At 42.7% G+C, this 24,372-nt stretch overlaps 1 protein-coding gene across 2 annotated transcripts in view; it reads right to left on the bottom strand.

The window, feature by feature from the left end:
* The window catches only part of atp2a2a (ATPase sarcoplasmic/endoplasmic reticulum Ca2+ transporting 2a), a 110,826-nt gene that overhangs the window by 11,719 nt on the left and 74,735 nt on the right, over window positions 1–24,372 (bottom strand). For both annotated transcript variants that reach the window (XM_060932333.1, XM_060932334.1), the window contains exons 9-19: window positions 20,640–20,728; window positions 20,421–20,523; window positions 16,831–16,962; window positions 14,708–14,827; window positions 12,828–13,046; window positions 12,047–12,382; window positions 11,528–11,748; window positions 9,088–9,290; window positions 4,973–5,058; window positions 4,698–4,831; window positions 1,827–1,944 (exon numbers count right to left, since the gene is read on the bottom strand). In XM_060932333.1, coding sequence (XP_060788316.1) covers window positions 1,827–1,944; window positions 4,698–4,831; window positions 4,973–5,058; window positions 9,088–9,290; window positions 11,528–11,748; window positions 12,047–12,382; window positions 12,828–13,046; window positions 14,708–14,827; window positions 16,831–16,962; window positions 20,421–20,523; window positions 20,640–20,728 — 1,761 coding nt within the window. The remainder of the gene's footprint in view (window positions 1–1,826; window positions 1,945–4,697; window positions 4,832–4,972; window positions 5,059–9,087; window positions 9,291–11,527; window positions 11,749–12,046; window positions 12,383–12,827; window positions 13,047–14,707; window positions 14,828–16,830; window positions 16,963–20,420; window positions 20,524–20,639; window positions 20,729–24,372) is intronic.

The raw sequence follows: 24,372 nt of genomic DNA, 5'->3' as shown, positions 1-24,372 counted from the left end.
GGGGTACACCCTGGACAAGTCGCCAGGTCATCACAGGGCTGACACAAAGAGACAAACAACCATTCACACCTACGGTCAGTTTAGAGCCACCAATTAGCTGAAACCGGAGCACCTGGAGGAAACCCATGCAGAGACACGGGGAGAACATCCACACAGAAAGGCCCCTGTTGGCCACTGGGCTCAAACCCAGAACCTTCTTGCTGTGAGGTGACAGTGCTAACCACTACACCACCGTGCCACCTTACAACCGCAATATGTAAATACACAAGGATCTGCGCATGCTGATTGGCTCTACTACAGTATTTTTATTTTATTCGTTAGTTATTTTTAACCAGTACTTCACTTGGTTTGGTCAACTGAAATATTTTATTGGTCTGAATCTGGGCCACAATCTACCAGTCGACGACTTGTACCACAGTGGTTCCTCTCACCATAACTACTAAGTGTGAGGTGGATGTTAATCAGCTTAACTGTTTATTCCAGAGCTTTGGAATACACTGCCAAAGTTAATTAGAGATGCTGATAATTTAGTTAAGTTAAAGTCCTTCCCGCACCATGTGGCGCATTGGGCGGCGCCGATCTCCATTTCCGTAGCCCTCAGCCTCTCGCCTATTACATAGCTAGGGTTACAATGGGGGGGCTAGTCCTCTGATAACCACGAGAGTTTAACTCCCCACTTGCATCTGTATTGAAGCGTGCCTTGCCAGATGGTAGTAGGTACCATTTTTATGATGGTCTTTGGTATGACCCAACCATGAATAGAACTCCCGATCTCCCGATCGAGAGGCGGACACGCTACCACTAGGCCACATGCTGATAATTTATTTAGTTTTAAATTTTTACTTAAATACTTAAAAATCACATTAATTTTGCTTTTAATAACTGATATTTTTTAGAACTTTATATGTATGATATATTCTACAGCTTAGCAATATTTTATGGTTTTTATATTATACTGAGGATTTAATTTATATTTGTATTCTTTTTATTTACAATATTTTAAGTGGGCGGCATGGTGGTGTAGTGGTTAGTGCTGTCGCCTCACAGCAAGAAGGTCCGGGTTCGAGCCCCGTGGCCGGCGAGGGCCTTTCTGTGCGGAGTTTGCATGTTCTCCGCATGGGTTTCCTCCGGGTGCTCCGGTTTCCCCCACAGTCCAAAGACATGCAGGTTAGGTTAACTGGTGACTCTAAATTGAGCGTAGGTGTGAATGTGAGTGTGAATGGTTGTCTGTGTCTATGTATCAGCCCTGTGATGACCTGGCGACTTGTCCAGGGTGTACCCCGTAGTCAGCTGGGATAGGCTCCAGCTTGCCTGTGACCCTGTAGAACAGGATAAAGCGGCTAGAGATAATGAGATGAGATATTTTTAAGCGCATTTGCTCATATATGCATGTAAAATGCGCTATACGTAATAAACATTATTATTATTGTCCGAGTGACCCTGCGTTTTCCAGTGTGTGTGTTAGATGTGATGTCAAATACATATCCTTTAAAGCTTAAGTGCTAAGACTAAGTTTATTTAAATTAACAGCAAAATAAATATTTTCTTTACATAATGTAAACAAAGACAAATTAAAAAAAAAAAAAAAAAAACACAGTTTTTATATATTATAAAAAAATCGAGCGTGGGATATTTAGTTTTTGTTGCCGAGGAATCAAGTCAAAGTGTTTTGTTCTGGCCTTCAAATTAAATTCAGAAACACCCCGATCTCCAAGAGTACATAACCCTGATAGTACAAGATCATCTCCGGCTGAAACCCTGTTCTCGGCTCCAGTTAGACTAAAATCGGTCATGCTGTGGATCTCCTAAATCTCCATCATTCTCACCGGCAGTGGCTCGACGTAGAGGATGAGGAAGTGCAGAGACATGGAGAGGCAAATGGCTCCCAGCAGCCACACGTTCTCCCACGGAGGCATGCGCAACAGAGACTGGTTCTCCGACAGACTGGACATGAATGGAAAGAGAGTTGGAGATTTGTTATGGAGGGTTACAGAAGATAACACGCTGTTATTTTTAGACTAACAAAAGAGACTGACAGTAAGGAGACTGGCAGGAAAACGATGACTCAGTTTGTGCTGTTGCTCTGTACAGGAAAATCACACAAGCTTAAGAGTTCTGCATCGCCTGCAGGAATAGAAACCGTAGACTACAGAGCACTCTGAAAAAACACAAGACATCTTTCAGACATTCTCTCAGTGGGCCCTTCACCGATTCACTGACAAATCCACCAAGTCGTGATTTTCAATGAATTTCCCAAACACCTTCATCAATAATCTCGGTCTCAGTGCACTGGTTTTTGATGTTTGCTGAATATCCTGATAAACGCCGGCCGGCACAGTGCTTGTTTGTGGATTTGGTGAACCTTTTTCTTAAGAAACAGCTGTTTCTGCTACTTTAAGAGCTTAAATTTTACTTTTGTTGGTTTTAAGAATATCTTTTACATTCCAAAATCAAATCCTTCAACATCAGCTCACAAATACTATACTGCCAGAAGACAATATCATACAAGATCAGAGATAAATGGTTTTATTGCTTTTGGATCTTTATTCTGAGTAAGTAGATGCTCTAAGGACATTTTTTTCAGTATTAATATATTCATTCACCACTCGAAGATAAACTTCATATCTTCGCACAACCATGTACTCTATAATTTTTTAAAACATTTTTAAAGTGCTTGCCCTGTACACATCTTATTTAAAGTTAAAAGTTAAAGTCCTTCCCGCACCATGTGGCGCCGATCTCAGTTTCCGCAGCCCTCGGCCTATTACATAGCTGGTAACCACAAGAGTTTAACTCCCCACTCGCATCTGTATTGCAGCATGCCTTGCCAGTAGGTACCGTTTTTACAATAGTCTTTGGTATGACCTGACCATGAATAGAACTCATAATCTCCCGATCGAGAGGCGGACACGCTACCACTAGGCCACTAGTCGGTCACATATCATATGGCCCTTTTCCACTACCCTTTTTCAGCTCACTTCAGCCCGACACAGCTCGCGTTTCGACTACCTCAGAGCGGCGCGACTCAGCTCGCTTCAGCCCTGCTTAGCACCCAAAACTCGCACGGTTTTGGAGTGGGGCTGAAGTGAGCCAAACCGAGCCGAGTGGGGCTAGGGGCGTGAGGAGACACTCCCCTGTGCACTGATTGGTGAGGAGGAGTGTCCTCACATGCCCACACACGCCCCGCGAGCACGCTGGGATCTGTAAACACCGTAAACCCGGAAGAAGAATTACGAATTACGAGAATTTCTGAAGCCTTATGCGCCTCGCCTCATCTATACGCTCTTGCTAGTATCTGTTTGCGTTGTCGGTGACAACAAGCCACAGCACCAAGACCAGCAACACTAACGACTCCATGTTTATTGTTTATTATCCGCTTAAAAGGTCACTGATGTCACTGTTTGCGCCGCCTAATGACATCACGTGACTTCCACCCACTTTCGCTAACTCCACCCAATGTGTCCACCCACTTCCAGCCAGCACGGTTCAGCGCGGTTGTAGTCGAAATGCAACGCCAACAGCCCCGCTCAGCTCGACTCAGCCCAACTCAGCACGGCACGGCTCAGCCCGACTCAGCCGCGTTGGTAGTGGAAAAGCGGCATTATTTACATGACCTTTAATATATAGAGGATATTACACGGTTGCGCAAAGATATGAAGTTTATCTTTGAACGGTGAACATATATATCACAAGTGAGTGACGCAAACGAGTGAAAATATTTTCAACACGAGAAGATAAACTTCATATCTTCGTGCCACAGTGTGATGTCCTTTATATTATATGGACAAAAAAAAAATGCTCAAGTTAATCAAAAGAATTTTAATTTTGAGCTGGTTTGTCATTTTGACAACGGAGATCTAGTCAGCAGGAAAACACTGGGAGTGACATCATCGGAGTTATCGGGAAATATGTCACTCAGATCCGCAATGCGTTTCGTTTGAAAAACGCAAGGTTTTTGCGCAAGGCATTGTGGGATACAAATTTGAAACAGGAGAGAAAAATGGCGGACGTGAGTGTGCGAATGAAACGTGAAAGACCGACTACAGTAACGGAAAGCAGGAAGAAAAGATGTCATGTTATATACGAAGGAAAGGAAACGCCGGACCAAACTAATAAATATCGGCGGTCAGCGAGCACCTCGGTGTGATCAGCTGTTCGTTTAGCGACAGAATGATGGAACTGTCAGTGCACGGTCAAGGTAAACCTGTAGATGGCAGTAATGCAACACTGTGGATGTCAGCTGCCGTAAAATCCAAAATTAGAAGGTAAACCTGCGCATGCGCACACGGACTTCCTCTGTCTGCTTGACTGCGCAAAGCGAGCGATTTCATGCACATTATTTGCTCAGGAATCCCCTCAAATTAAATAACTTCCCAGCTACAGAATGGCCTGATATTTTTGAGATATTACAGAAATAAAAACATACTTCACCGATTTTATGAAATCGAAAGGACGTCTAGCTTTAAGTATGGAGCTCCACTCAGTGTAGTAACAGTGACAAAAGAAGACACTCCCACACTTCTAACGTCATGGATTCTTGTTAGTACTAAGCCAGTTTTTACCTGCCCACAACTGTCCCTTTAGTTTGGAACTTAGACACCAGCCTTGGAACCAGCTTTGTTCAACTGAACTTGCACTTTGTTGCTTGGTCCTTGTGTGCGTTAATGTGTGTGTTTGTGCATCTCTGTAAAACAAACCTGTTGAGAGCGTTGCACATCTCGATAGTGACCAGTACAGACAATGCCATAGTCATGGGGTACGGTGATTCAAACACGTGACACTCCAGATCGAGAAAGTCAGGATGGTCAGGAGAACACTGCAGGAAGTGGCTCTGGGAAAAACAAACACAGCACACAGACAAGGGACATGGCAGTTAAAATAAAGTTGAAAAATTCACACTTGAACAAATGAACTGTCATTATTAACAGTTCCACATCCCACATGCAGCGCTGAAGAGCAATCGAACACTCACCAGCTGGTAGAGGGTGATCTGAGGGCCGTCATCAGCCACAACGAACCACCAAGCTGCAGCTCCTACTGTAGCAGCTCCCACATAGCCTACGAGACATGGCACGGACACGCTCCAATTACCACCTACAGCTCGCTACATCACAGTCTCTCAGTCGCCCTCCTGAGGGACCACCACACTGCAGGGTTTAGAGTTTCTGATCAAACTTTCAAGACGTGGAAGCAGATACAATATGTATGGGTGGAATGGCAGTGGGAGGATAAACATGGCATAGTATAAAACTAGACAAATGCAGACCTGCGAACCCCAAAGAAGAATAATGCAGTAAACAACATGTGTTTTAGATACAGCTCTTTAACAAAATCATTTGTCGAAACCTTAAAACACTTCCACAGGGTCAGACAATTCACTGACCCTGGAGCTGATGAGATTAATGGTCTTGCTCAAGGGCCCATCAATGGCACCTTGGTTGTGCTAGAACTTGAACCCCCAACCTTTGATCATTAACCCAGAGACTTAACCATTGAGCCACCATTGTCCCAAGTGGGAAAATCAAGTTGAGCTTGGAACACTGGCCAAATCATTCAAAGTCAGTCAGTGCGTTTACATGCACATAGAGAGAATCGAATTTCTGCCATTGCTCGACTGAAATCGAAGTTCAAAATGCCATGTATACACCTTAATTCGGCTGAAATTGAACCGAACTTGATTTCTCGGAATCGAGCTACACGACCTAGATTATGCGATTTCTGCCGAGCTACTTAGTGCATGTATACCCTATTGAGCTACGTATTCAGCTACGTATTATACTTACTTCAGCACTGCCCCTTCCGGAAGTGACGAGTGACAAGACCACAAGGGAAACACAACAGCCTCGGTCGGCATGACAACGAATCATGACAACGGCATGAATCTTTTCTTTTTGTGGCATTGTTTGCACTGTTAAAATTTAGCTCACTTACTGTATCACCAAATACATCTGTACAGCTGTTGCATAGCTGTGAATTGTGTACATAAACAAGTCACTGTATTTGTCCAACATCTGAAGAATGTCAATAAAAGCAAAACAATTGAACTTTTTGTGTGTTTATTAAGACATAAGTTAAATTGTAAGCAAAAAATGGACTTTAGAAAAATATTATTGTGCAAAATAAGTTGTCTTACAAAACAGTGGTCTGCGCCGGACAGTTTGTAGCCATACAGTCTGTTAGAGCAAGCCTAACAGCTTGAACACGGAACTGCCAGTGTTGCCAGATTGGGGGTTTTAAGTGCATTTTAGCGGATTTGAACATGTTTTGGGCTGGAATACGTCAGCAGTATCTGGCAACACTATAGTTCTTCTTCATGATGACAACCGGAAGTGTACCAACACGATGGGGCATGTAGCGCCACGTGTGGCTCGGGTGCACAATGCACCTTGCACAATAGCCCGATTTCACTTGTGCATGTAGGATTGGATTTCTCTGGCACCCCTGCTGGGACCCTTTGCTCGATTACCGACAGCAGCTCGATTTGGACGTGCATGTAAATGTACTGACTGTCCCTCCTGTACCAGGACCTGGTCTTCCCAGGCAGTCTCCCATCCCAGTACTAACCAGGCCCTTAAGGTGCATTGGGCAGCATTCTCCGCTTCTGTGCACATGACGTCACAAGGTCACGTGATATTTGTTTATCTGCCATCTTGGACGGCATGGCCGCGCATAGAACTTAGACGAACCCGTTCTAATTATCAAATGTGTGGGAGTAGATCTTTTGAGAATGGTTACATCTTGTTCAGCATTTGGTTGTACCAATAGGCAGGGCCAAAAGGAGGGCATGTCAAGTTATAGATTCACCGCAGACGAGGAGAGACGCGCAAAATGGGTGTCCGCTGTGCGAAGAGAAAACTGGTACCCCAGTTCTACCAGCCGAATTTGTAGTGAACACTACATATCAGGTAGGTGTAATCTTCTAATTCAATACTCCTAGTACATCTGTTAAGTTGATTTTCGGATTGAATGATAACTGCATAGTCGGTGATTTGTGATTTTTTTTTTTCAGACAAAAACATACATATTTACAACCCTGTCGTTATCTGGAACCGAGTTTAGATTTCGAACATTCTTACGATAAAACGTCCTGCATAGTCTCTTTATGATAAACGTCTTAATGCCACTTACCCGTGAGGTTATCAAGTAGACATTCTTCTTCGGAACCTTCCAGAGGTATAGTTGGGATACCCATCCCACAACAAAATATTTATAAGCTTCCAGGCTCTTGTAAGCTTTGAGGGCTTTGCCAGTGTAACACGATTCACAAGAAAATTGTAAATGCCGTGGTAGGCCAGATCGGGCAAATCGCCGGCACCGCAGCTCTGAATTTCCCTGAACAAGGATTGTGGCAAGTTGTATGGATCTGCAATCCCCAACCTGGAACACTTTTCCACGTAACGCTGCCTCACGTCACCTTCAAGATGCTGAACAAACTTAGACAAGTAATCGCACGATGTAGATGGGGTATTTTCCGAATTTTCTTGGGGATTACTCCCTGGATCCATTACGCTCACGCAAGATAAACAATCCTGAAGCCGTCCAATATGGCGGAGTACACACGGACGGGTCACGTGACTGCACATCCTCTATACAGCTAGAGTTACAGTGGGGGGGCTGGTCCTTTGGTAACTGCGAGAGTTTGACTCCCCACTCGCATCTGCACTGCAGCGTGCCTTGCCAGACGGTAAGGGACCATTTTCAAGTAGAACTCATGATCTCTCGATCGAGAGGTGGACACGCTAACCACGAGGCCAGCTCATGGTGGCCAAATCATTCCTAATCCGAAATGTAGGAAGAGGGCGAGGCTTCCAGGGGCTGCCATTTCACATGGTAGTTAGTGTTCAAAACATGCTCCACTATCAATCATTCCAGATTCAATTATCAATTGGCTCATCTGCTGTTTTTACTGGGAAAAAAAGAGAAGTCTGTCTTTTTTGTGTCCTGCTGTCTTTTTCTGAGTGATAAGTTGTACTTGCGTATTGCTAAGTGAAAATACAGAGCTGCTACACAAAACATGTAAAGTTTGACAAGTCTGTAGATGAATACAATGCAAACAGGAAGTAGGCAGACCATCGTAAGACCAAACAACAAACGTGTTGTCCTCTGTTTGTTTTTTGCTTCTCAGTTTTGTTCCACAATCTTAGTAGATGAAATAGACAAGTTGCTCAAATCTTTCAGCTTTGCTAGCTTATAGAGGTTTTGCACCGTCACGTGAACCCATAGCAACAGTAACTACGCCACCATGACAGGGGGCAGCTTGTACAGTAGTGCTTCATTCACACAAGTTAGTTGTTAATGATTGGTGTGGGAAGGTTTTGCTGCATTTTTGGATGTGCAAATCGTTTTGAACAAAACAAAGACATCGGGTTTTTTAAATTTACCAAAAGTAATTCATTATCAGGGGAAAAAACTAGAGAAATTTCTCAACGTAGAAGGGAAAAATGGCTCACAAACAAAGTGCAGCAAGGTGCCGCACCTTGCTGCACTTTGTCTCTTCACTGTATAAGAAAGAGCACCTCGCTGCAGTTCTGAAATTAATTTTTTAAAAATTCTTACCTTTGTGGAAATGAAGCGAGTATACCATCGGGTTTTTGACCTCTCTGTTCAACAACAAGTCCCGCTGAATGTTTTTTTCCCCATTTTTCCCTTCCCTTTTAGAAATCTCTCTAGGTTTTCCCCCTGATCATGAATTACTTTTGGTAAATTAAACAAATCTGATGTTTTTTGTTTCGTTCAAAATGATCTGCACATCCAAAAATGCAGAAAAACCTTCCCATACCGATCAATAACAACTAACTTGTCTCAGTGAAGAACTACAAGTGTGCCTCCTGTCATGGTAGCATAGTTACCGTTGCTATGGGGGTCATGTGACGGTGCAAAACCTCTACACAGTACTACAGCTAATCAGAGAATCTGATTCAGAAGAATGAAAATCAAAGACACATTTGATCAGGTCTGGTGAGGGCAGCATAAGGAATCAAAGCATCTTCTGGTTGACAAGAAGAACCCAGTCTGGTTGGGTTTGTCCTGATGTAGTCCATCACTTACACACAAGCTTTAAGGCCTCAGATAAGAAAATTAACTCACAGCCGATGGCGAGGTATCTGAAGAAGAGCCAGCCGGAAATCAGGGGCTCCTTGGCATTGCGGGGGGGTTTGTTCATAATGTCCAGGTCAGGGGGATTGAAGCCAAGCGCAGTGGCAGGCAAGCCGTCTGTCACCAGGTTTACCCACAGCAGCTGCACTGGGATCAGAGCCTCAGGAAAGCCCAGCGCTGCAGTCAGAAAGATACTGCAGAGAAAAAAAAAAAGAAACACCATTACACACAGAAAGCCAAAGGTCCAAGCATCATATCTCAGGTGTCTCTTTTATTCTACAATGTACCGAGGGCATAGGAGAACACAGATCTAACTGAAACCACTCACACTTTCAGGATCAGTCACAAATGGCCCTTTTCCACTACCCTTTTTCAGCTCGCTTCAGCTCACTTCAGCCCGACACGGCTCGCGTTTCGACTACCTCAGAGCAGCACGACTCAGCTCGCTTCAGCCCTGCTTAGCACCCAAAACTCGCACGGTTTTGGAGTAGGGCTGAAGCGAGCCAAACCGAGCTGAGTGAGGCTGGGGGCGTGAGCAGACACTCCCCTGTGCACTGATTGGTGAGGAGGAGTGTCCTCACATGCCCACACACGCCCCGCGAGCACGCTGGGTTCTGTAAACACCGTAAACCCGGAAGAATTACGAGAATTTCTGAAGCCTTATGCGCCTCGCCTCATCTATACGCTCTTGCCAGTATCTGTTGGTGTTGTCGGTGACAACAAGCCACAGCACCAAGACCAGCAACACTAACGACTCCATGTCCTCCATGTTTATTGTTTACTATCTGGGTCGTGAGACTACCGCTTAAAAGATCACTGATGTCACTGTTTGCGCCGCTTAACGACATCACGTGACGTCCACCCACTTTCGCTAACTCCACCCAATGTGTCCACCCACTTCCAGCCAGCACAGTTCAGCGCGGTTGTAGTCGAAATGCAACTCCAACAGCCCCACTCAGCTCGACTCAGCCCAACTCAGCACGGCACGGCTCAGCCCGACTCAGCCGCGTTTGTAGTGGAAAAGCGGCAAAAGACAAATAAATTTGCATGGGGAAAAAATATAAGACTTCAAGTAGTGGTTCATTTTGTCTCAAATTCATCTTGATCAACCCACAAATTTGAGAATCTTGGAAACAAAAAGAAAGCAGGAGAATACAAGATGTCGATCCAACTAATGTTATCACTACCAGGGTTCTAACTAAACCAAAATATCAGCATAGTGGCACCAGTCATAACGGCCAGGGACTCGGGGGCTGCCTTAGGCCCATGAAAGCTCATGGGTTCTACATGCTCGGAGATGCATTCTACTGTATTTCCTGGCACTTGCAGGCCTCCCTGAAAATCTCTTTTTGGTAATAATAATGAGAATTAAAAAAAAAATTTGCCAAAAATTGCTGTGATTGTTTTTGATCAAAGACTTGTTATAATTAATATTCAACTATTTATTTTTTTTAGTCCCTCTCACGCCAGAATCTGGTCTTCCCAGGCAGTCTCCTGTCCCAGTATTAACCAGCTCTTTAAGGTGTATGGGTGAGGCACCGATCTCCATTTCGATGGCCCGCGGCCTTTTGCCTATACAGCTAGGGTTACAGTGGGGGGGGCTAGTCCTCTGGTAACCGCCAGAGTTTGACTTCCCCACTCACATCTGTATTGCAGCGTGCCTTGCCAGACAGGAGTAGGTACCATTTTTATGATGGTCTTTGGTATGACCCTGCCACGAGTAGAACTCATGATCTCCCAGTCGAGAGATGGACACGCTAACCAGTAGGCCAACTCGCGGTCTAATGTTCAACTATATTAGTGACATATTTATGGAATAAAAATAAAACAACTAGATGTTCACCAAGTGTCAGCTTTATTTTCAGCTTCAGCCATTCAATTACAATACATGACTATCCAGATCTAACTCAGGGACTGGTACATATTACGTGCATGGCGCGTAAGCACCTCTTAACACGGATGGCACTTTACTGCACTTTAACACAGCATAAGGAAGGAAGTAAACCGGACTAGCACGATCAGTGCCAGTAGATAATAGGGAGTGGAGTACGTCTAAATGTAGAGCATTCGCATGGTGGCGTGCCGTCGCTGCCGCATGGGGATAACAAGAGAAAATTAAACAAAAGGCCACGTTTTCAAGATTGACAAGTCTTTTTTTTTTTAGTGTAGCAGCAACTTTTACAGGCGTGTTGGCAATATTGTGGGCATAGCGGCAGGGAAATGTTCCCTATGGGCCTGATACGCTGAAAAGGCTGAGTTAGAACCTTGCATTACATCACACTATGACTGGCTATTGTCATCTAATTTTTTTACACCCCAGAGAAGAAACCGGCAAGCAAAAGTTCTAGTGTGAATGGTAATTTACGTCACAGACAGATTTCTAATTGACAAAAAAAAAAACCATATATATCTCAAGTGATAGACGACTGACCAGACGACCTCCCCCACGTTGGAGGAGATGAGGTAGCGGATGAACTGCTTCATGTTGTTGTAGATGGCTCGACCTTCTTCAACAGCAGCTACAATGGTGGAGAAGTTATCGTCAGCAAGGACCATTTCCGAGGCTGTCTTGGCCACGGCAGTGCCAGAGCCCATGGCGATGCCAATCTCTGCCTTCTTCAGGGCAGGGGCATCGTTCACTCCATCTCCCGTCTGTGGAGAAGTGATCGTGACGGTCATCGATAATGAAGAGTTTGTACAGGAGTTGTAACCTTAAGTTAGAAATGATCATTTAAAATCATATTTATTTGTAACTATGCTAATGTACGTTAATTGAAAGTAATTAAGATTACAAATAAATGCCAACAATGTTACTATAATGCCTAGGACCAGGATTACTGACTCCAAGCTAATTCTAACTTTACAGTTGACTCTATCAAACCAGTAGCCATCCAGTTCTAGAATATTCCACATCTACATAATGGCACAGGCTTGGTTTTGATGCCGTTACCATTGCAGTAATCTCATCGAAGCCCTGGAGGAACTCGACAATCTTAGATTTGTGAGACGGTTCGACACGGGCGAAGCAGCGTGCAGCTGTTACAGCTTCGCGTTGCAATTCGGGGGAAAGATCATCAAACTCACGGCCCGTGAAGGCCATGCAGTTTACGTCATCGTCCTCAGAGAAGATGCCGATGCGCCTGCAGATGGCCACAGCCGTGCCTTTGTTATCACCGGTGATCATGATGACCCGGATACCGGCCTGGCGACACAGCTTGATGGAGGCAGCCACCTCAGTCCTGGGAGGATCCAGCATGCCAACACAGCCCACAAACGTCAGGTCAGACTGTACACAAGAGAGGAACCAGAGAGGAACACAGGACTTATTCCTCACATCATTAGTAAACAATTAAAGCTTTGATAGAATGTCAATATTAAAAGACTTCCTGTAAACAACTAGAAAGAAAGCTTGAGAAAAAAATGAGCATGAAATGAAGAAATTACTGCAAGTCATTGCATGGAAATATTACAATTAATTATGAATGGGGACGCCATGGTCTAATGGTTAGAGAAGTAGCTTTGGTACTAAAAGGTTGCTGGTTTGATTCCCTGGACCAGCAGGAATGGCTGAAGTACCCTTGAGCAAGGCACCTAACCCCCAACTGCTCCCCAGGCTGCTCTGGGTATGTTGTATGTCGCTCTGGGTAAGAGCGTCTGCTAAATGCCTGTAATGTAACGCAATGAATAAATTTAAAGTAAAAACTCGAGTCCATGAGGGCTCTAAGCAGTACCTCGTAGTCAGTGAAGCGTGCTGTGTCAGACAGAACCATCTCATCCTTCCTGAGTGGGTTGTCCCGGGTGGCCAGTGCCAGGCAGCGCAGCGTGTCCCGTCCAGTGCCGTACTCTCGTATCACAGACATGATCTCATTCTTAATGCCCTCAGTCATGGGCACACGTTTGGCTCCCACACGTACATATGCACACCTGTCAATCACACCCTCTGGGGCTCCCTGCAAACCGGGATTTAGTATTAATGTTCTGTTTAACTCATAATAGAGGAGGCAGGTTAAAAAATAAATGTTGTGGTCTAACTACCCCTTTAAACTCTAAATGTGTCAGTCCACCAGATTTTCAGACCAGATGCTCAGATTATGGATTTTGCATTATACCTGATGCATTATACTACCAAGCCTCCGTAAGCAGGAAATACAAACCAAAGTGAAACTGGACCAAGGGAAGTTACTGTAAATCTGGCATGAAATCATGTGCGCACAACCCAAAATGATTCCATGTTCCAGGCAGAAAGCCTTCAAAGTGTCCATGATGTCCTAGCTAGGTCTAAAGTGTATTTTTGGACCAGAATGACACTACATACTTTTAGTGTGGATTTGCAAAACAGCTATAGGTAATTTAATTTGATGCCTCATTGATTAGTTGGCACCATGCCAAATTTATTTTTGACACTGTGCCAATAATGTCAGAATATTAGTCGCTGATACTCTGTTTCTAACATGGGACCAACTTGAACCTGTATAAAATGTTACCAACAAAGCTAGCACTGTTGCTGATCCAAGATAGCCAGTCATAAAATGTGTTTTTATTCTTTCTAACCTCCACAGTGAAGCATGGTGGTGGCAGCATCATGCTGTAGGGATGTTTTTCATCTAGAGGGACAGGAAAGCTGGTCTGGACTGAAGGAAAGATGGATGGCACCAAATACAGGGCAATTCTGGAGGAAAACCCGTTTGAGTCAGCTAGAGGTTTGAGACTGGGACGAAGGTTCATGGTCCAGCAGGACAAGGACCCTAAACATACTGCTAAAGCTATACTGGAGTGGTTTAAAAGGAAACATTTACTGTAAATGTCTTGGAATGGCCTAGTCAAAGCCCAGGCGTCAATCCAATTGAGAATCTGTGGCATAAATTGAAGATTGCTGTACACCAACGCAACCCATCTAACTTGAAGGAGTTGGAGCAGTTTTGCCTTGAGGAATGGGCAAAAATCCCAGTGGCTAGATGTGCTAAGCTAATAGAGACACACCCCAAGAGACTTGCAGCTGTAATTGTAGCAAAAGGTGGCTTTATAAAGTATTGACTTGGAGGGGAGATACTTATAAACACTCCAGATTTCTGTTTTTTCATCTTAATTATTGTTTGTGTCACAATAAAAAAAAATGTGCACCTTTAAAGTGGTAGGCATGTTGCGAAAATCAAATGGTGCTAACCCCCCAAAAATCAATTTTAATTCCAGCTTGTAATGCAACAAAACAGACCAAGGGGGATGAATACTTTTGCAAGGCACTGTATAATGAATGGACGCTGTCGAGTCGAGTGTTGACTCATTTCCAGTTCTGGACAGTAACTACACGGTAGTTATTTAAAACAAGTCCCTGTCTCAAGTCCTCTAGAACCAGCCTCAGTCCAACACAGTCATGGATGATGTTAAAAGTGGTAAATGTATCCCATAGGGGCGCTACTGAGGTGATTATTCTTTGATAGTTACTGGATCAGCCAGCGAAAATGACGCAAAATATCATGCGTTATTCAACGCCATTTCTACGCATTCTGTAAACAGAGCATCTGGTACAAAAATCCCATGGCACAACACAAATACTCAGACATTCATCATCAATTCTGAAACTGTTTTTCACATTGGGTATGGTTCTAGGCACCTTAACAAACATCTTGCTGGTGGTGGACTTGCCCTTGCTGGGTGTGCAGTACACAGACATTGACTTTCTGTCCCGAGAAAACTCCAGCGTGAACTCCTTCTTCATTAGCTGTTTGATCACCTGACACACACACACACGCACATCTTATTTTACCAGAAGTGGACAAAGTACCAAACTTCATTACTTAAGTCAAGTGCAGGTCCCACTGGTCAAATGTTACTCCGATACAAATGAAAGTTGTCCAGTCAAATTTTTACTAAAGTTAAAGTACTGAAGTACTTGCTTTTAAAAATACTTAAGTATTAAAAGTACATTTCCTGTCAACGCATCGTTGTATTATTGTCACAATGCTTACAAAACCTAATGCCGTTACCAAAGACAGAAATATGAATTCACAAAATGAACGCATGCTGTGCCATCATTGTGGTTTAGCGTTAAGCTAGCTAGTCAGTGAAGCTCCACCTGACATGCTAGCAAACTCTTTTCAAACTCAATCATACTGGGTAGCTAATGCTACTAGAAAAGAAAGATTTCTACATTCTGTTTATTTGGCAAGATTATACTAAAACATATTTCTGAAAGGACTTCAGATAAGTTAATGTTATTCATGTTAGCGTAACTCCGTTTTTACATGCTAGCTAACAGTGTCCAAGTTAACTAGCTATGTGTTAACGTTAGCCGTGGACAAGGCTACGGCAACTTGGCGGGCAAATCCATAGAAAGTCATTTGACTAACCAGACTGCATAGCTATTGCAATGTTATCGCTAGCTCTAAAAGCACAGACAACTTCGTTGCAAGCTTTCTCTTGGAATAAAACGTTTATATCCCTCGATATGCGCCCGCAGGTCGGACAGCGAGTTTTTGTAGGCTGTGATGTGGTTTGTTTTTGGCAAACAAAGCAAACATTTAAAACGAAACGAATCTTTAATCCTTTCAGAAAACTGAAACATGGGTTCTAGGTATAGCCGTGGGTGCGTGTATTCCCCAGAAGAACCGCCTCTTTCCATTCTGCCATCAACTGATCGTGCTCAAATAACGCTGCTGAGAAATCATTGAACTTGATTTTATCCAGTCTATGGACGTGACGTGACCCTAATGATTACTGATCGGCTGTCTCAGTGTCACCTGTGAAAAAACCATCATGTTTTAGAAAAGAAAAGAAAAAAACATCCACTTTCAAAGTTGCTTCATAGTAACGAGGACCTTGATAGAAATGTAGTGGAGTAAAAAGTACGATATTTGTCTTTTAAATGTAGTGAAGTTAAAGTCATAAGTTTCCCAAAAAATTAATACTCAAGTAAAGTACAGATACTCAAAGTACAGGTAGTCGTCGACTTATGACCTATGCAACTTACGAACGATCGACTTTACGATCGACTGGTTCTGACTGGCAAGTGTTTCCCAGCTGAGCTAGCTGAGCGTACGACAGTTTCCGCCCCAGCTCCCGGCAGCGCCTCTCGCCGCGTACAACAGTTTCCGCCCCAGCTCCAGGCACACGCGCAGTCTCTCTCGCGCTCCCTCGCACACTCCGTCATACAGTTTCCGCCCCAGCTCCTGGTTTATGAAAAGAGCAAATCCTCCCGCCAGCCCGAGCGCTGCAACAGCTGATGACGTAGACGACCCACAGCAAAGCACCAGTGATGCCAGCGGTCACTAAGTTTTGTATTTTGCTGTGTTTTACATTTGTATTTTGGTGTGTTTCAAACTATAATGTTTTCTATTTTTCACACCTGTATTTCGTATTTTTTGTTTTGCACATATTAAACGAATTGTACTGTACGCAGTGTAGTATGCAGTGTTTGACTTAAAAAAAATAATGAGCCAAGGTAATGAAATAAGAAAATGTTGATAAAGACTTTAAGATGATTACAATATCATTACACATCACAATATACTTACGTTCATTTAACATAGGCCGACTTACGACCAGATCAGTTTACGACCGGTCAGTCGTAACCAAACGCAGTCGTAAGTCGACGACTACCTGTATACTTAAGTACAGTACTCAAGTAAATGTACTTCGTTACTGTCCACCTCTATATTTTACTGAGCTTTACACATATTAAAGCCTTCCAATACTGTAGTGTTAAGAATGGTTTTGAACTGAACTGTGGATATTTACCGAGTTGCATGCGTTAGCTCTCTCGATCCTGGACAGGTTCCTGACATCTGTATCAAACACGTTCATCTTCTCCACCAGACATGTCAGAGCAGTCTCTGTGGCCTCTCCCACCTTCTCATACACACCTTTAGTCTACAGACACACCTTGATATTTTAGCTTTACAAACAAGTCAAAATCTCTGTTTAGTCATTTACATGGCTGAAAAATAGCTGTCAAATTAAAGGAACGATTTGGAAGTTTTCACTGTGCATGTTTTCACTGAAATGAATATATTGACATACTGATTACTTGAATATTGTTTTCCTTCCCCCAACAAACAGTTAAACTGATCATGCTTTCATGTGATCACATATTCACATTCATATGTTTCGAAAGATAAGAGCTCAGCAGGTGTGTTCCAGATGCTGGTAGAGCTACAGTGGTGCTTGAAAGTTTGTGAACCCTTTAGAATTTTCTATATTTCTGCATAAATATGACTGAAAATGGGACATCATGGCTCAGGTGGATAAGGCGCCATACCATAAATCCAGGGACCTGAGTTCGATTCCGACCTGAGGTTGCTGCCCGATCCCTCCCTGTCTCTCCTGCTCATTTCCTGTCTCTACACTGTCCTATCCAATAAAGGTGAAAAAAGCCCCCCCCCTCCAAAAAAAAGACTGAAAACATCATCAGGTTTTCACACAAGTCCTAAAAGTAGATAAAGAGAACCCAGTTAAACAAATGAGATAAAAATATTATACTTGGTCATTTATTTATTGAGGAAAATGATCCAATATTACACATCTAGGAGTAGCAAAAGTCTATGAACCTTTGCTTTCAGTATCTGGTGTGACCCCCTTGTACAGCAATAACTCCAACTAAACGTTTCCGGTAACTGTCGATCAGTCCTGCACACCGGCTTGGAGGAATTTTAGCTCATTCCTCCGTACAGAACAGCTTCAACTCTGGGATGTTGGTGGGTTTCCTCACATGAACTGCTCGCTTCAGGTCCTTCCATAACATTTTGATCGGATTAAGGTCAGGACTTTGACTTGGCCATTCCAAAACATGAACTTTATTCATCTTTAACCTTTCTTTGGGAGAATGACTTGTGTGCTTAGGGTCGTTGTCTTGCTGCATGACCCACCTTCTCTTGAGATTCAGTTCATGGACAGATGTCCTGACATTTTCCTTTAGAATTCGCTGGTATAATTCAGAATTCATTGTTCCATCAATGATGGAAAGCCGTCCTGGCCCAGATGCAGCAAAACAGGCCCAAACCATGATACTACCACCACCATGTTTCACAGATGGGATAAGGTTCCTATGCTGGAATGCAGTGTTTTCCTTTCTCCAAACATAACGCTTCTCATTTCAACCAAAAAGTTCTATTTTGGTCTCATCCATCCATAAAACATTTTTCCAATAGCCTTCTGGCTTGTCCACATGATCTTTAGTAAACTGCAGACGAGCAGCAATGTTCTTTTTGGAGAGCAGTGGCTTTCTCCTTGCAACCCTGCCATGCACACCATTGTTGTTCAGTGTTCTCCCTATGGTGGACTCATGAACATTAACATTAGCCAATGTGAGAGTGACCTTCAGTTGCTTAGAAGTTACCCTGGGGTCCTTTGTGACCTCGCCGACTATTACACGCCTTGCTCTTGGAGTGATCTTTGTTGGTTGACCACTCCTGGGGAGGGTAACAATGGTCTTGAATTTCCTCCATTTGTACACAATCTGTCTGACTGTGGATTGGTGGAGTCCAAACTCTTTAGAGATGGTTTTGTAACCTTTTCCAGCCTGATGAGCATCAACAACACTTTTTCTGAGGTCCTCAGAAATCTCCTTTGTTCGTGCCATGATACACTTCCACAAACGTGTTGTGAAGATCAGACTTTGATAGATCCCTGTTCTTTAAATAAAACAGGGTGCCCACTCACACCTGATTGTCATCCCATTGATTGAAAACACCCGACTCTAATTTCACCTTCAAATTAACTGCTAATCCAAGAGATTCACATACTTTTGCCCCTCACAGATATGTAATATTGGATCATTTTCCTCAATAAATAAACGACCAAGTATAATATTTTTGTCTCATTTGTTTAACTGGGTTCTCTTTATCTACTTCTAGGACTTGTGTGAAAATCTGATGCTGTTTTAGGTCATATTTATGCAGAAATATAGAAAATTCTAAAGGGTTCACAAACTTTCAAGCACCACTGTATGTAATGCCTTATTGTAATGCTTTAAAATGAAATATATATATATCATTAGTAATGACCAAAATGAATTAATAAAGCAGGGGGAACAATAATATTAATTATTTGTTATTTTATCATCAAGCACAAAATTATCGATAAATCGCAGCTTCCGGATCCTGGAAAAATGCAGCCTTGCCTCAGGGCTAATCTCGCATGACGTCACACGTGGAACCCCAGTTATCTGGGTCATTTCGGTTCATCTGACTCCGTGCTCGTTTACTCGCTGGAATTGGATATTGTTGATGGAATCTTACAAAAATAACGAGATGAAATCGCTGCGTTGTGTTTGGATGTTTAAATCCATATAAAACAGGACATTCAGTTCACAAATTTCCGAGAAATGACACTGATCTAAAGCAACAGTGCATGAGGTTTGTGCAAACGAAGCGGGCAGATTTTGCCTTTCCTACTAAAAATAAATCTGATTCATCAAATGTTCAATCACCACCAGAACAACCACATGGGAATTATCGGAGCAAAAAGAAACCCATTGATTTAATAAATGACATTTGATGTGACATTTGGACAGTCCATCCGATACCGTGACCCCCATTATAGCCCACTTCAGTAATCACACTGAATAAGTGTACATTTTAAAGATTATATTTCTGCATTTATTGAGGTACATGTAAATATTTTCCCTATATTTTGCAGCGGCCAGCTTAGAATAAAAATCCACAAACCAATCTGTGTTTCTGATTCTCTCTGGCTGGTGGTGCACTATCGGCGGTGAGCGGGACTGTCGTGAACTGGCATCTGTTTCTTGTCTTGGGGACTTGAAAAGATAACCATTTACTCCGGAATATCCTTGATAATCTTCTGCCCCTTCATCCGACATATTATAAAAATCTCAATCACTATCAGAATTCTCTCCAAAACATGATTCCATATCGAGACTGGTCTAATCACTGCTGCAAACATGAACGAAATCGATACCTGGATTGTTACACGTGTGACGTCACGCAACCCTTCAGGATCTTCTGGTTCAGTCTCGGCAGATTTCGTGAAAATCAGTTGATCTTACTGATTTTCCATTAATTTATGGCCTTTTGGATCAGCTATGGTTCTAAAACACATGGTCAATTGACATAATGACTGTTGCTTTGTACAAGGAAAAAAAAAAAAGTGTAGTTTAGGGACATTAAATTCACTTTAAATGAGTAAAATAACCATAAAAACAATGACACTTCAAACTACAACACTTGACACTTCAAATCAAGTATATCTGAAAAGATTTATTAAATAGTTTTATTATTACAAACCGTGCCTTTCACACAAAGTCATGGATATTGCATTTTCCTCTGAACTGAATATGCTGTCAGGTCCATGTGTGTGTGGGATGCTACCTCGTTGAAGTCCAGTGAGGAGTCGTTACACAAAGCACAGATAGTCGCCAACTCCACTAGACCATCATAGTCAGAGCACTTCACTGGTCGGTTATTCAGATATCTGCGACAAGACACGACAGCACGAGCTTCATCAGACAGCTCACACACAGAAAAAAAAAGAAAAATTTGTAGAAAAGTACCAAGTTTAACCGAGTTGTGAGGTAATGAGACACTCACACTTCTCCTTCAGGTGCATAGGTTGATCCAGAAACGGTGAACTGAGTCAGAGAGCAACTCTGTCCTTCTGCATCCTCCAAGATGAACATCTAGAAAAGAAAGTCTTATTAAAGTGACAGGACTGAAGATTTGGAATTTCACCCTCTTTGACTATGCCATGTTTAAGTGTTATTTCAGAAACTGCTGATCTCCTGGAATGTTCTTGCACAACACAACAGTTTGTAGAGTTTACACAGACACAATGGTGAGTGAGCGACAGTTCTGTGGGTGGAAACAAACGCCTTGTTGATAAGAGAGGTCAGAGGAAAATGGACAGATTGGTTAGAGCTTTTTTGCCAGGAAGGCTATAGCAACTCACAGCAACTCATTACAACCGTGGTGAGCAGAAAAGCATCTGAGCATGCAACAGCATAAGACCACACTGGGTTCCACTCCTGCCAGCCAAGAACAGGAATCTTAGAAGACAGGAGCTGACAGGAAGGTTACCGTGACCAAATAGCCACTCTTTACAAAAGTGATGAGCTGAAAAGCATCTTAGAACACGCAACATGCTGAACCTTGAACTGGATGAGCTACAACAGCAGAAAGCTGCACTGGGTTCCACTCCTACCAGCCAGGAACAGCCAACAGGATGAGCAAACAGTGGGCATTGAAACTGGATGAAACAGGTGATGTTTTCCAATCTTCAACTGTTCAGGTTTAGTAAGCCTGTGCCCATTATAACCTTGACTGGCATCCCATCATTTCCGAGTGCATTTCTGTGATGATGTGTTTCAGAGGATACTGTGTCCGACAGGAGCAACAGCAGCTCCTCAATCAAGCTCATACCACAGAAGGAAAACTGACCTGAACTGTGCATAACTGACATTATTTGTAATCAATAGAGTTAAATTACATTTAGTTATGTTCTCAATGTAACCACATTTTATTTTTTTTCATTTTTAATTTTAACATTGTCTTATATAAAACATTCTTGAGATATACATACATACATATATACACACACACCCCTACACACTCGCATATACGTGTATATATACATACATGCATATATATACACACACACATATATATATAAATATATGTACGTGTGTATATATATATATATATATATATATATATATATATATATATATATATAAATATATGTACGTGTGTGTGTGTGTGTGTGTGTGTGTGTGTGTGTGTATATATATATATATATATATATATATATATATATATATATATATATATATATATATATATATGTACGTGTGTGTGTGTGTGTGTGTGTATATATATATATATATATATATATATATATATATATATATATATTAGTGCTGTCAAGCGATTAAAATATTTAATCGCGATTAATGTCGCGACTGTCATAGTTAACTCGCGATTAATCGCAATTTAATCGCACATTTTTGTCACATGAAAAACCATTGTAATTCTCTTATCAGCATAAAAAAGTGAATGGGCTTGCTCACCGTTCGAACTACGGGGGTACTCGGGGGATCCGAGATCCCCTGAAACAGACATGAGATCCCTTGAAAACATGATTTGGGAAATGTTGGGGGGTCTCTAAAATATTGGCAAAATGATGTTTATTGACATAGCAATCGTGTGTAATGGGAAGCATTTGCATATCCGAAGTGAGCGCGCGATGGAGAGCCGCGCTCTGAGACAAGCGCAAGCACCCCCCCAAGGGAAAAAAAGGGAGCCCCCCCCAAAAATATTGGCATAGTTCGAACACTGGTTGTACCAATGTTTTTTTTTTTTTTTTATTGCAGAGCATAACACGTCTTGTCACTTGCCACTGCAAAGTCGGGCTGGAGCCGCCGATGGGAAAACGAAACCTAAGCCGAGCACCGTGGCTCTTCGGGGGAGGGCAGAGGACTCTGGCTGTGCGGGGCGTGGCATTACAGTCTAGCTGCTATCGTTTTTCTAAGCAAAGTCTCTGTTCCAAGTTCCTGGCAGTTTCAAAAGCTTATGAAAAACCTACATCATGTCACAGAGCGTTAATCTCGCGATAAAGAAATTATCGCTGTTAAAATTGAGTCAAGCATTAATAACGCGACATTTTTGACAGCACTAATTATATATATATATATATATATATATATATATATATATATATATATATATAAAATAAAAAACGGTGGCACAGTGGTTAGCACTGTCGCCTCACAGCAAGAAGGTCCGGGTTCGAGCCCCGTGGCCGGCGAGGGCCTTTCTGTGCGGAGTTTGCATGTTCTCCCCGTGTCTGTGTGGGTTTCCTCTGGGTGCTCCGGTTTCCCCCACAGTCCAAAGACATGCAGGTTAGGTTAACTGGTGACTCTAAATTGACCGTAGGTGTGAATGTGAGTGTGAATGGTTGTCTATGTGTCAGCCCTGTGATGACCTGGCGACTTGTCCAGGGTGTACCCCACCTTTCGCCCGTAGTCAGCTGGGATAGGCTCCAGCTTGCCTGCGACCCTGTAGAACAGGATAAAGCAGCTAGAGATAATGAAATGAGATATTTTATTAGTTCAAATGTATTTATGAGTCTTTGACTCATTGTACATATCGAAGATAAATAAAGCTATGATTGATTGATTGACACAGCTGCGTTTCAGACTAACTCCACCCCTTCCTCATCTCACACTGAGTACACTGACTGTGTAGCGCTGATGTCTGAGGTCTGATGTGTGCAACTTTTGTATTAACTTCCTCAGAATTAAACCAATCGTTTATAAAGCTGCTTTTACTCTGTGTGTATTATAAAGTGCTATAAACCGTATTCTCATCTATTCTTTTTTTTTCCTAACCTTTGTCTTTCTCATACTAGGAAGTGGACGTCTTGCATTTTCACCACATTGCTTTTCACAGGATGTTTTTTTTTTCTCAGCTCTCAAAACCCCAGCTGCCATCTTTCACACACTGCTGCGGAGTTTTGAAAATCATTGTGTTTAATTAGGGCACGCTCTGCACATCTTATAACGAAGAGGTTCATTTTCTGGGAAACAGTCCCATGCTGATTAGTACTACACAGGCTCGGAAAAATGGCTTCAAAGCTTATTTTTTTCAATCTTTGGCTTTGGGAGTGGAACAGACTACAGAGATGGAGAGGAAATCGCCCCAATACAGATCACTACGAATAGTGAATCTGAGCCATTCAGAGATGTTCTGGTTGAACGGCAGTAATCACAGCCCTTTTTATATCCAAATGCATCAATGGACGTGTTAAAGTCTTCCTGATTTGCAATAAAACCCATCAGCTCATCACATTCATCAGAGTCGGGACATGCAGCTCTTCCTGCGACTGCTGTTTCTCGAACTGTTCGAGTCCGAGTGCTCTTTAGACTCGACATTCCTTCTACTGATCGGAGGCTTGTGTTTCTGCCAACCTCCATCTCCACAGGAAGTGGAGCAGAGCTCCCAAGCCAGAGAGTGGGAGAAGACCAAACAGAGCAGCAGGATGTCCACTCAGAGAGCGCACATTACTGGCTGCACATGTTGGAAGAACAGCAACAGATAGAAGAGATAACTCAGACGGCTGAGTTCCGAACTACAGCATGTCACAGTGACTTACAGGAAGGCCTTCAACTCATTATAAAAAGAGTTCTTGACCATATATGTGTTTCTACCACAGTGCCGTTGAATTCTTGATTCTGACTGGTCAAAAGGTGCTGAATTATTTGACAGTAGTGCCAGCTGTAATTCGAATCACAGGTTTATAGTCATGTGCTTGTTCTAATATGGTCAT

The sequence above is a fragment of the Neoarius graeffei genome, chromosome 10 (assembly GCF_027579695.1).
Source record: "Neoarius graeffei isolate fNeoGra1 chromosome 10, fNeoGra1.pri, whole genome shotgun sequence".
Taxonomy (NCBI): Eukaryota; Metazoa; Chordata; class Actinopteri; order Siluriformes; family Ariidae; genus Neoarius; species Neoarius graeffei.
The sequence above is the reverse complement of the archived record's forward strand: the minus strand, read 5'-3'. Positions and strand labels throughout refer to the sequence as shown.